This window comes from Pleurodeles waltl, chromosome 8 (assembly GCF_031143425.1).
Source record: "Pleurodeles waltl isolate 20211129_DDA chromosome 8, aPleWal1.hap1.20221129, whole genome shotgun sequence".
Taxonomy (NCBI): Eukaryota; Metazoa; Chordata; class Amphibia; order Caudata; family Salamandridae; genus Pleurodeles; species Pleurodeles waltl.
The window spans coordinates 661567090-661581172 of record NC_090447.1 but is presented as its reverse complement, the minus strand read 5'-3'; the positions used below and the strand labels follow the sequence as shown (position 1 = coordinate 661581172).

Sequence of the window (14083 nt, the reverse complement as noted above, 5' to 3'; positions counted from 1 at the left end):
GCAGGCACTAGCATCCCATCATCATATGCATTGTGATATGCCATAAGTTTGTAATAGCATTGGATAGAGTAAGAGTTTTACCACCATGACTTAGTCCCTAGATGTTTGTCCATTAAAACCCTGGTACATCCAGTGCCTCATTTTTGCTGAGTATTTGGATGTGCTGGGCATTGGCACTTATTTGTTAACAGCAGCATGTATTTATTAGAATCCACCACATGGTGGTGCTGTGTGTGCATCTTTCAGCAGAGCTCGTTAGTGGAGCATTTAGCTATTTAATATAGCTTGCATAACTGAGGAAACTCAGCAGCCGCTCACGTGAGGGGAAAAAGGGCGTTGTGGCGGGGGTACGGAGAAAGACAAAAAAAAAAATACATAGAATAATTTTTTTAAACGTACCTTTTTTGCCGCACCACCACCGTACCTCTCTTCTATTGCAGCTGCAGGCACAGGCTCCCCGTCTGCCCTACATCCAATCCTAATGCTGCTTTCATGTTGCTGGCAGCATGAAGGCAGTGTTAGGATTGGATGAAGAACCCAGCTAGGGTGCTCTGAGGCAGAGTGGAAGCTTCTCCCTGCTTTGTCCAACCTGGCACTGCGTTGGTGGGTTGGAGAGAGCCTAGTGCGCATTTGTGACTGGCCCGAGACAGCTGGCAAAACAAACATGCACTCTGAGGGGGGAGTAGTATGCACTCCCCCTCATGCTCGTGGCCCCACCCCTTTTACAGTAAAAACATAATAAACATAAGCCATATTTATGAACAGTTAGCGTTGGCTTAGCATCATTTATTTTGACGATAAAGTGGCACTAGCTTAACTCCATATTTATATTTTGACGCTAGAGTTAGCGCCATTTCTAGGAAGTGCCAACCCACCTTGCGTCAATGAGATGCAAGTTAGGCATTCCCTTCCTAAAAATGACGCTAGCCCCCAGCGCCATACCTTACACTTGAAGCAGAAATGATGTGCAGCTAGGAGGTGAGCCTAAATAATGGTTCTGAGCCCGATTAGCATCATTATTTATTTAACGCCTGGTCAGACCAGGCGTTAATGTGCTGGTAGGCCAATTTCCATGGGGAAACACCATGGAATGGGCACATAGATTCCCACCCCAGCATCACCACCACACACACCACAGGCACACTACAGGAGGAGGGAGCCCATCCCAGGTAAGTTGCAGGTAAGTGTGTGTATGTATGTAGTGTGCCACTGGGGGCCCCTTACAGGGGGCCCTCTGGCTGGCACTGGGTATGATGAACTTGCCCTGGAGACCACTGATCCCCTGTGGTGGGCACTGGGGTAGTGGTAATGACGCCTGCCCATACTTAGACAGGAGTCATTTTTTGGCTACTTGTGCTCAAAAAATGACATTAGGCTGACTAGCAGCAGATATTTTGGCACTAATCAGCCTAACATCATTTTTGACCCACTAGCACCATTTCCTCTAATGGCATCCGTCAATGGCTAGTGTCTTTTTTTGGGAAGCTAGCCATTCTTTAGCTCCATTGTGTGTCATTTTATAAGTATGGTGCAGGGATGACGTTAGGGAATGCCATTAGCTTTTGTTAAAAAAAAGACGCACAACTGTGCTAGTGCATTTTCATAAATATGGACCATGGTTTATTATGTTTTTACTGTACAAGCTTAGCAGCTGCTGCTGCTGGGGGTGTAGCAATGTTTCTCTGCTATCGCAGAGCAGCTGTCCCTGATGAAACTAAGACTTAAACTTACAATTTAAGGTGACAAGTGAGTGGTGCCAGCTGCAGTGGACTCAAGCTAAAAAACCCTGGGCCCTGACAAATACTGTTTTAAACAAATTAAGCACTGGATACATCCCAGACTACTGTCACAGGAGTGTAAGAGGTGCCTAAAGGAAGTGTTTTGTGACCCTACGTTCTCTGCAGCCTCATTAATTGACAGCTGCTGGGAATAGGGGAAAACATTCCAGCTTGCTTCCAAACCTGTTTTTTCGATAGCTGCCAACTTCATAAAACTGCATAGATATTTTATAAGAATAAACTGTGATACTAAAAGTTTGAGATAACTTGTGGGTGTGCTGGGTAATGCATGAAGTCTGTTCTGAGCATTGTGTTCACTAGAGAATTGGCAGCTTTTAATATAATCTACTTTTCTAACACAGGGTGAAATAACTCGGTTGACAGCTCTTCAGCCTCAGATTGAACATCTAAAGGTCCAGGGAAGAGCACTAAAAGCAAAAGAACAAGGGCCAATGTTCCTGGAAGCTGATGTCACGGCATCCACCAATCACTTCAGCCAAGTTCTCAATGACCTGCACTCGAGAAGGAAACAGCTAGAGACGAGTAAGTGTGCAACTAAATAGCAGCCATATCGTGTCGGTTTAACAAGCAGTGACGCGTGTTCCTTTTCTCAGTCAGAACATTGACAGTAATCCTATGAGCAATTGCAACATTTATGTTCAAACTTGCTTATTAAATTCTTTCTCTTAAGACATGGAATAAGGACACAATTAATTAAACTCTTAACATTAAAAGATATATCACTCAGAGAGAACAATTTTATTTTATAATGCTGAAAGAATGTCTATTTGAGACCAAAACATACAAGCCATGTGAGGTTGCAAATGTGCCACCCAGAAGCAAACTTAATCACCTATGGGTGGATAACCGTTAAAGAGTACAAAGAGGCAGAACAAGAAAGTCATTTATTAAATGACATATGACACTCTCCTTTCTCCAATCATAAACAACTCTCAGGGCTGAAATTTATCGGTTTGTGTTTTAAAGCTAAACTATAAGATGTGTACCCAATTCGGTGTTTCTTACTAAAAACATTGTCAGTGAATCAAAGACTGCATTTAGACTGCTTTGATGTACTTCATAAACATATAGCTAAATTAGAAAACTGATTTTTTTGTAAAATAAAATTAAGCCTTTTCATTAAATGCAATCTCAGAACAAATGCTAAAAAGATGACCTGTTTTCAGGACGTATGTGCAACACATACATACTTGTCCTAGTGGTTCCTGGATTAAGGGTTTGGGGCGAGCTGTACAGAGTCTTACTGTTAGAGATCAATTTCCGAGAAAATCCTTTATAAATCTGAAGGAAGTCTCATTTGAACTGTAATAAAAATTGTAACTACAAGCATATTAAAGTTTGGTTTTTAATAAGACCATAGGGAGATTTACCTTTTGTATACCAAAATATGACGCAGGGGAGAGGTCGTCTATACGGACGCGTTTTGGAACAAAAGCTTCAGGTTAGAGGTGAAGGCATGTCATCAAGTTGTGTTTGGTGTGATGATAACCTTCTGTTGAATTAAATGGGAAGAAAGTCGATGTATTGAGGAATGCAGGGGGTGAATTTGTAAGGTGGGGGAATCGGTGAGTTTTGGTAGCACTGAAGGCGATTTAAACAGATCGGATTTTAGTTACTTCCAAATAGTAGTATTTTAGGTGTGGGGCAACATCAAGTATCATAGATAGTGAGTGGGTAGGAACCACGAAGAGGTGAAAACGTGCAATGTGTTCATTTCTTTTTTTAAATGGATGAAGTCCCGAAACTTGTGAGCGAGCAGTGTTTATCAACAGTTTTGTGAGTTTGTTATATAAGTATGCGTGTTTCTTAGTCTGTCATTCTCAAGGCAGAATTCTTACATATTTAGTTTTGGGATATTCTTCTTAAATAGATTTTCATTATTCTAGTTGTTTACATATTCAACTATAATATTGATGATTGACTATTTGATTGACTCAGAGCATACACACATCATTCTTACTCTGAGGTCAATAAATTCTGATAAAATATGTGCCCGGGAGCACAAGTCTTGTTTTAATAGAGCTAAAATAGTGCTGTATGGCATTGAAGGAGTTAACAGTGGGGTGAACCATAGTTTAAATGCAACCATGTGATTCTCATGTTTGCAAGAATATTTGTAAATTTGAAATTTATTTGAGTACCTCAAGCCAAGAAAGAAGATCAAGGTTTGTGTTATAAGGAAAATACATTTGATAAATCTTGTTTTGCCTCACTGTATGTACAGATACTTCCCTGAGTCTTGAAACTTGAGCTATTAAGGGCAGTTCAAAGAGCTGCATTCTTCCCTGTAAATTCTCTTTGAATGCCATTACAAAACGCATTGGGAAAGCATTGACTACCAAGTTCAAATCTAGAATAAGCAGACGGTCCACTCCTCATCTTCCTGCTGACAATATTTGTGGAAGGTATTACTCTCAGTATATCTGATGTTTATTTTGGTTTTTGATAAATACTCACTGAATGTCTTGCACAATGAATACATGACTATTTACTAATGTATGCCTGAAGAGTAGTGTGGATTCAGGAGCAAAGGACAGCTTAAATTCTACTTTAAGTGAAATCATTAGAGTAAAATAGACTAGCTTGAAGCAACTCAGAAACACCTAGAAGCTTGTACTGTATTGAAATTCTTGGATTTAAAGGAGGCCTTTCAAATATCATAAATAATGAGGGGCATAAGAGAACAGTGAAACGTGTACAGTAATTAAGAAAGAACAGTGAAAGGTTTAATTATTCATTGCATATTCATTAGCTCATTGGACTTTACACCAAGGCCTCCCATTAACTCAATGAACAATGAAGTCAACTGTTTCTATCATTGGTGCCATCATATGCATGTATTTGATAACTACATATATCCGGTTGACGTCCACCCTGTGAAAAATACATTATGATCTCTGGTATCAGCAGGTAGCTCATTAGATGGAGATATGTTTTTTTCATACGTCGTGTATGTTACTTAGCTCCTGCACTACTTCATAAGCATTAGACGCTGAGTAGCTACTACTTTTAATTTCAGCAAGTAAATAAATAAGCTTTGCTCCCTCTGTAGTACAGTCTTGGAGATGATATTGCAGTGGCAGACCTGAAGTTATACTGATTTCATCAGTCATCCTGACATATAATAGTTAGATTATTTAATGTTGCATTAGTTATGTAACATGATTTTATTTATTAATGAAAATGAATGGATGTTGTGATGTTGTATACATACAACCTGACAGATGTGATACGTTTCCACTCTTAGAACATTGGATCGTGTAAACTAAATTCCTACTTGTTTGTAGAATCCCCGTCTCGGAGCGACTGGCACATGTTTAAAAATTATCTTAGCCGGCTATACCTTTTGTACCAATTTATTTGTTATAATTATTTCATGTCTCATGCAGTATCTTACTACTAAAAATGTTCTCAACTTCCTACGTTGTCTACATTCATTCAATCTAACATGGACATCAGCAGGGTTAGAACATTAAAGATTCTTACAGCCATTGATTGCATGCGTGTACCTGTTTAGGGAGATCGGAGAGAAAGAGACTAACTGAGGTCAGATGGCAAAGGTGGTATGAAGCAGGTAGGGCTTAACTTTTTTGCAGGCATAGTCATTTAATACCTGAGTCCCCCTAAATATACCACTCTACGAATGGCAAACTTGTGTGTGCTCATTGCAAATAATTACATATTTTTGCTTTTTTGCAATGACCCTAGTTTGTGGTTGTTTACCCCATCTTTCATGGTCAGCTTATTTGGAATGCCCATTTTCCTGCACCCACTCATGTTTATAAAATGTGCTCCAAATATAAGAGAAAACATGTAGACAGAATTTAAGACATCTCCAGCCCATGTTTGTGACTTGGGTTCACTAGATATAGCTTAAAAGGTTTTCACAGTTCCAAAAAGTAGGAATTTCAGTTGTTGGTAATGCTCTTCAGCATAAAGTTGGTCTCCTCATCCTCCACAAAGAATAAGACGGTTGGAGTCCATGAAACGATACCAGTGCATGACAATTTTCATGGCGTAAAAAACTTTCAAAATATGATACGTCATGTAACAATGATGTAAAATATGTACTCAATAAATAGGTTGAGGTATGTAATCCTAAAACCACCATGAATGCCCGACAAAGTGAAATCAACTTGAAACTACAAAAGTTTGTTTTCTCCCTAGCAATGAAGAGACGTCCAATAAGTAATTTAGCAGTAAAATAATACAGTGGAATGATTTCTGAGGTAAAGTGTGTTGCCATGGGCAGTGTCTGGAACCTGGCCAAAGCCAAAACATTAAGTAACCACTCAAAAGACAAACATGAATTCAAAATGTAAGTATTACCAATTGAAATGTCAGTTGAAGCAGAAAATAATCGAAAACGGTCAAAACTGGTAGAAACAACCTTAGTGCCTCCCATTTGATTTATTTTTGAATTTCACTTTGGAATGTAGCAGAAGTCCATGCTTTTATGCATTCATAAAACTAACTAAGATTCATACTAAAGCCACACTCAAAAATAAACTAGGTTGAGTGGGACAACAGCTAGCAGTAATTTGTGGGGCTAAGCCTGTGCTTGTCGTGCTTGTCATGCTGACAACGTGCAAAGGTGTTGATAAAACCCCAAATCCAATAATTGAGAGCAAAGCTACCATCACCACCTTAATTACATAGGCATACAAAGTAGCTTGCTTTACAAAAACATGAGTAAAGACAAACATAATATACAGTTGACCCCAGGCACTTTCTACAACTGTGGCTGCTACAGACCCTTAGGATGTGCAAATCCACCCGGGGCAGAAGGTCAGTGCCCTATGTCGTGGCAAAAATCTTCAACTCTCTACTTCTTGATTCAAGCGATACCACCTTCCACATGACAGTCGAGGAAAAAAATGAAAGCCTTCCTATTTATGGGAGTAATCAGCTAAAAGGACCCTCCTTTAATCATGCACCTAGAGACATTCAGGTGTATGTTGCTCTCTTCTTCTATACCATAAGATAAAAGAGGTGCCTTCTGAAATGCAAGGTAGAAGATGACAATATTGATAGTCAATCTTGCCCTTTTTTTTCAAACAGGATTTATGAATTTTCATGCAATTCCCTGGTCCAGTGTTAGGCTTGGATTCCAAAAGTAAGCCAAGTAAATGGAGAACCAGAAAGGACAATAGGCTTGTTTTAAAACTAAAAGTGCAACTAGACCTATTGATGTTACCAATGCCTGTTTTTATAACAGTAATAATGAAGTCAATGAATATATCAAAAACTCTCCAAAATCTAATTAACAGAGAGGAATGGATGGATCACTGTTTGATGGTTGTAAAAAGCAGGGTATGTGTCGGTGGGGGTAGAAAATAAATACATTGGACAACAGAGCAAAATAAATGCTGCAGTAAAACATCTCTGAGTTAATATTCTTTACACTAATGATGGGACTTAAAGCCAGAAGTACAAACATTAGGAATACCAATTTCCTAATTGTGATTATCTCTGCATTGAAACTTGGGAATCAGTATTCCTAATGTATTAATTTTTTCCCCAAATTGTGATTCCTAATAGACTGCAAATCAACCTCATATTAATGAGCTAAGTCACAATTTACGATGCATTAGGAATCGCAGCCATCATAGGGATGGTGGGCTGCTGAAGTCAGCAGACCACCATGTCTGTGATTGCTTTTTAATAAAACAATCTCTTTTTCTTTAAACGCAGCCCATTCTCCTTTAAGGAAAATAAAAAAATATTTTAAAAGAAATAGATGAACTTTGCATTTTCAATTTTTAAGGGTAGGCAGTGGTCCATGGGACCTGCTCTTAAAAGATATTTTTTCAAATATTTGCAAATGGGCTACCACCACTTTTAAAATGCTGGTAACGTACTAATTTTTTGTGACAAGAATTTGGTTGCAAAACAGTAATACATACAATACCTTTTGGGCAGGGGGCGCGCACCACGGCATAGCGCGCCCCCAATACAGGTGCGGGCCGGATCGGACCGGTTTCGGCCGGCAGCCCAACTGTGGCTGCCACGAAAATTTTTGAAAATCGCGCTCACCCCGAGGGGTGAGCCGATTGGCTGAAGGGGGTGTGGTGGGGGCTCCCAGGTAATCAGCAGGGGCAGCCCGAGTTAGTTAAAAGGGGGACTAAAGTCCCTCTAGGGTCAGGTTGTTTTCTTGACCCTGGGGCTGCCCCTGACGATCGACGCTCTCCTCCAGAGGACTGGAGGAATTCTTTCCCGCCCACCCATCCCCAAAGAATAGCAGGATTAGGAAGACCTTAGGAGGGAAGGAGTCATGTTTTGGCACAAAACAGGTGGATAACCTTGGCATCAAGAATACTAGTGCAGGCGAACTCAAGACGGTATCATGAGCTTGTTGGCTCAAACCAGGGTGGCGGTGCTGTGGGTTTAGGAAAGGGGCTTGGGACGACCGCTACCGCGAATGTCCATAGCTCCCCCCACGGTACTCCATTACATGGCCCTGGAATTTTTTAATTTGGGGGGATGAGACTGCGCCAGGGGACCAAGGTATGGCCCGGTTGCCCAGTATCATTCCCATTGGGTGCCAGGGGGGATCCCTTGCTTAGGGTTGGCTCTGGCATGGTTGGATTGGGGGACAGTTTTAATGCTGGCCCGCGCCCCCTCTATCTTGAGGGGGCAGGTGAGTCTCGCCTTGTGAAGCGTAATTGGTTTTGGGGGAAACACGGCCCCCAGTTTACAGACGATGCCACAGGTGCCTGGTGGGTGGACAACCATGACTCCTTTTTAAGATTTGAGTTGTATATTGTAAATAATTATGGAAATTTAAGGATGAAAAGAAATACTGTACATATGATGATATTTTTATGTCGTGTTTATATGGTTGTGAATAAATACGGCCTGAGAATTGTTATATTCTCTATCGCAGGAAGGTTTCAGTCTGCTTTGTTTACTGTGAACATAAAGTATGTTGCTCCAAGTAGTGGATCATAGAGGGAAAACCAGTGTGAACTGTTTTTGTTTGTGGGTATCGATGCGGTCCCCCACCTGTTAGTAGGGACACCCGAAACATGCCTCTTTCAAATACCGAATCGCAAATGCAAATTGCAATTTGGTAACAAGTTACCAAATCACATCTTGCATTTTGTACATTTCAAAAAGCATTGTTCTGGTCGCCAATGGCCCGATTCTGCTAATCAGGCCATTTACGACTGGAAAAATGCTTTGTAAATCTGGCCCTTAATCTCCCCATCAAATATATCTTTATAATGCACAGGTTACACCCTCAATTCCTTGTGAGGGAAACTTTCCCTTTCATCTTTAGTAAGCCAATAAAATGAGTATCACTCATTCGTTGAATATTTAGAGCTATGAAAGTTCTAAGTGACAGCTGAGTTTTTCTACAAAGATGTGGCTCTGTAATCTGCAGATTACATCCATCTATTGTAACGACCCTTTTTTTGCTTGCTGAAAATAGAAACTAATTTATTAAATCTAATTGAATTTCTTTCTTCTTGCAGCTACACGTGACGTATCTGTACTGTGAATAATTTAAGCAGGAACTATTGTGAAAATTCGACCTATTGTTTACTAACGTCTTGTTTGGCTGAAATTGACTAAAATAAATATATTATCGCCAACTAAAACTTTTAAAAAGGTTGTTAAGGCTGGAAAAACATGAAAACTACAGAAATTTGAAGTTTGGTGAACTAGCTTCCCCACGCTGATAAGCAGAGATATTTTCAAAGGACAGAAGACTTTAAATGTATTCTGCTGAACATAAGACTGGTGTGACTGCAAAGCAGATGTTATGTCCTGGAGTTCCAGAGGATCCAGTGTCCCTTGTTTGGCAACAGTGCTCTGTTTACTTTTATAATGAATGAGTGCGGCTCAAATTACAAAGGCTGTGTCTTATTGAAAATCCTCAGGTTAAAGCAGGCTCCTTAGAAAATAATCTAGATTGCTCCTTGAAGAGAATCAGTTACTTCTCTGATCCATCTTTAAATAATGTATAGACTGGAAGGGAGTCATTATGGATGAGCCCGGTTCTAATGTTCAATATGGAAGGCTGCACACATCATGCTACTTCCACTATGCATGCTCACTATAGGGCAGACATGGACACGGAGAGGGAAATGTACTTTCTTTTGACACAACTTAGTGCAGCACCCAAAGATGCTGTACTGCTTTGTGTCTAAGGGAGACATAAAAAACAGGGTCATACCAAAGATATGGCTCTGTATCTTCTCTTCACTTCAACTGGTGCACTCTAGACTGCCGAGCGCCAACACACACTCAGTTGCACCTAAGTGTAAGGATGTGTACATCCTGTTAAGCAGAGGTTTCATACTGGAAGGGTACCCGTCCAATAAAAAGTCTAAAGCATTAATACATTTCAACGTTTTTCCAAATCTGTAAGTGTGCTGTACGGTGCTGCACACATGCAAGGTTGTAAGTTGGGTGATTTTTTTTTTGTTCCACCATTACACTTGCCTCGAGATGGTGGAAATGTTTGGTTTAAATAACTGTCTACAAATGTCAGTTGTGAGGAGTTTTTGTCAAAATCATGAGTGGTTGCATGGGAACACCCATGTAGGACCCTTGGAACACCCCCTTGATTCACAGTAACACAAAATAGCCTGTAGCACTACTTTGCATTATTTTAGGAGCTTAAAAAGGGAAACTATGATTTGCATTTGAATGTTAAATCCCAGCGTAACACTTTGCACTAGGTTTGTGTCACTGCACAAAATGTTAGTACTTTTTCACCTGAGAGTCGAAACTTGGAAATTTCCTAGCTGCCAACTGGCAGACCAGTGGTCTATAGGTTCCAGAGACGACATTCAGGGTGGGCAGTCTGGGGGCTGCCCTGCTCTATAAACACCATCACCCGCTTTTGGGATTTCGCCATGCAATGCCTTGTGGAAGCAAATGAAAGAGTTGCACCAGGAAACTCTGATATGGACTGGCCAAAGCGGACACTGAAATGCTGGTTAGGACAAAGCTGAAACTGTCACTTCGGACCTTGACAGAAGTGGCCATGAGGGCAGGCATCAGATTAATTGCTAAAGAGGGACCAAGAAGCAGTTGACCTACCAACACTATACAATATTGGACACTACTGGTGAAAGATGAATTACTCTAAGAATACCTTGTGCAGCCAAGAACTGATTTTGCTTTCTGGTTTCGGACAAAGTATATGAAACCTGTGATAACCAATATCAGACTATTTAATGTGCAGAATACAAAGTGTCGGACACGTTGAGCCTGTAGTTGGGTAAATACAGTAGGTTTTGCTCCTTTAAGTAAGTAATTCAGTATTCGGTTAGACAAAATGGGATAGGCAAGTCGAGCATACAGCATTTCCCTTTCATTTTAAACAAAGCATAACCACTTTATCCGAACCCGATAAGGAAATAACATATCATCTTCTCTCCACATACTGATACCATCGAACATTAGATTAGTACAAATCGTGAAAGAGAAGAATTGCCTTTAAATGTATCTGCGTGTCCAACAGTTTTGCGATTGCTAGATGCTGTGATGTCGTCACGGAGGTAAGACGACACCACGAGAGGAGCAAGAGGGTGATGGAGCCCTAACACCCCTCGAACCAGGTCAGAATGGACTGGGCTGGGAGAAAGGAAGGGGAGGTGACAAGGGAGGCGCGAAGGCAGTGCGCGCGAGTATGAGAATAAAGGAAGACGTGTTAAATCGTTACCTGTGTCTGGCGTAATTATTCAGGTCCCGCCACGACCTGACATTTGGCGACGAAGGGTGGGCCTGCCAATCCCTTGGCAGCACCCCAAACAGACGCCGGACGAACCGCTGCGTGCTCCCCTGCGAGAGGCGCAGGCCGGCAGGAGCCCCGCGGGGAGAAGCGACACCCACCAGGCAGCAATACGGGAGAGTGACCGGTAAGCCTCCGAACACCGGCGCTCCCCCCCCCCCTGTGCCAGTGAAGTACGCGCTGTCCAGCGCGAGCGTGTCTCGTCCCAGCTGCAACCAGCAAAGAACGTGCAGCGGGCGGGGCACCACCTTTTTAAAAAAAAAAGAGAGAAGAGAAGCGCGCGTACCTCCCGCCCACGGCAGCCGCTCAAGGAAGAGACGCTGTCTCTCTCTACTTCGCGCCAACCCGCCTGCCAATCTGCCGTGCTGCGCGGCCCCTAGCGCAACGGCAGCAGCAAAGGAGGCGCCCGCACCCTCCGAAAAAAAAAAAAAAAAAAAGAACTACAGAGGAAAAGAAACTACATAGCTCTGACAGCTATCGAAGTGGGGCAGCCACCACAGAAATAAAGCCCCCTGTTTTCCTGGAGCCCCCACGTGCTGCCAGCAACCTGAACACCACAGAAAGGAGGTGAGGACTGCGAGGCCAGGCCTGAAAAAAAAATAAAAAAAAAAAACTTTTCAAATCACGAATAACCACAAGGTGACACTACCCATGATGGCCGGCGTCCCGCCAATAGAACCATTCACCGTCACTGGAGCCCCCCCCACCCAAGCAGCAAGGTGGAAGGTGTGGGTAGAACGCCTGAAGACGTACTTTGAAGCATTGGACATCAAGGCAGAACGGCGCAGGCCCCTCCTCCTCCACATCGGGGGAGCGGACATCCACAAAATATACAAGTCGGTGACGGAAGTACAGCCGCGCACGTACGAAACTTTGAAAAGAGCAATCACAGCACATTTTGAGCCCTATGCAAACTCAGACTACGAGAGGTTCCTACTGCGTCAAGCACACCAAATCACGGACGAGTCGGTCGACGTTTTCTACGCTAGGCTAAAAGAGCTAGCCAGCACCTGCACCCTACCAGATGAAGAGGACGAAATCCGAGCACAATTCATACAAGGGTGCTCCTCATCAAAACTCAGAGAACGCATCCTCCAGCAACCCAACATGCCGATGAAAGATATCCTCACACTGGGGCGCTCACAAGAGTTAGCACGAGCCAGAGCAGCGCACATGGAACAACTGCCAACAACACAGCCGAAAGCAGAGAGGGCCAACGCGGTACGAACGAACGCACCACGGCCTAAAAGAGAACCGTACAAGGGAAGACTATGGGGCAAACCATGCAAATGGTGCGGTGGCCCAGCTCCACATCCGACCACATGCCCAGCCTGGGGAAAGATGTGCAGCGCATGCGGAAAGCTAAATCACTTTGCAAAGGTCTGCAAATCAACACCAAAACAGGCAAACAACCCCACAAAGAAAACCGTCAAGATGGTAGAGGCATCTCTGATCCAAGACTCGGACCGCGACACGGACAACGACCAGCACACGGTCCACGTAATTCACGCAGTCGGAGGTCGACGTTTACCCATGTGCACCGTCACTGTCAAGGGCGTCCCGACACAGGCACTAGTCGACACAGGCGCGTCCATCAACTTAATGGCTTTAGACGTGTACAACAACCTGTCGGATCCCCGACCAGCACTTCGGCCCACAAACATACAAGTGTTTGCATTCGGAAGCAACCGACCGCTTGACATAGCAGGAGTTTTCACGACCAAAATTACACACGATAGCACGGAAAGAGCCACCAAAGTGTATGTATCAAAGGACGGAACAGGATTCTTACTAGGCTGCCGCACAGCTCAGGACCTCAACCTCGTACATTTCGCTTTCGCAATTCACGTGAGCACACTCCAACTCTTAATGCAAGATTTCAAGTCCCTCTTCGAAGGCATCGGATGCCTCAAAGGGCCGCCACTACGACTGCACATTGACGAATCAGTAAAACCCACAGCACTCAGACACCGTCGGATAGCAATCCACCTAAGACCCAAAGTAGAACAAGAACTACGCCTTTTGGAACAGGCAGGAATCATTGAAAAGGTGTCTGGCCCGACGCCATAGGTCTCCCCCATCATAGTTGCCCGAAAGCCAAAACAACCAGGAGCAGTCAGAATTTGCATAGATATGCGCCTGCCAAACCTGGCAATCAAGAGGGAGCGACACCTAACTCCTACAATAGATGACATCCTCAGCGAATTATCTGGGTCGTACTGGTTCTCAAAAATGGACCTTCGGTCAGGCTACCATCAGGTCATGCTACACCCAGAATCACGACCCATCACCACGTTCTCCACCCACGTTGGCCTCTGGAGATACAAGAGACTAAACTTTGGCATCTCTAGCGCCGCAGAGGTGTTCCAACATGTCATAAAAGAGGTCCTGCAAGGGCTCCCAGGAGTCCTCAACGTAAGTGATGACATCCTAGTCCACGCACCCACCATGGAAACACATTTGAAAAGACTGCGGGCAGTATTTGCCAGGCTCCAAAGCAAAGGGCTAACACTACATAAGGACAAGTGTGAATTCC

General features: G+C 43.0%; 1 protein-coding gene across 4 annotated transcripts in view; it reads left to right on the top strand.

Moving 5' to 3' along the window:
- The window catches only part of DMD (dystrophin), a 6960831-nt gene that overhangs the window by 1919530 nt on the left and 5027218 nt on the right, over positions 1 to 14083 (top strand). For all 4 annotated transcript variants that reach the window (XM_069204753.1, XM_069204754.1, XM_069204752.1 and 1 more), the window contains one exon: positions 2141 to 2321. In XM_069204753.1, coding sequence (XP_069060854.1) covers positions 2141 to 2321 — 181 coding nt within the window. The remainder of the gene's footprint in view (positions 1 to 2140; positions 2322 to 14083) is intronic.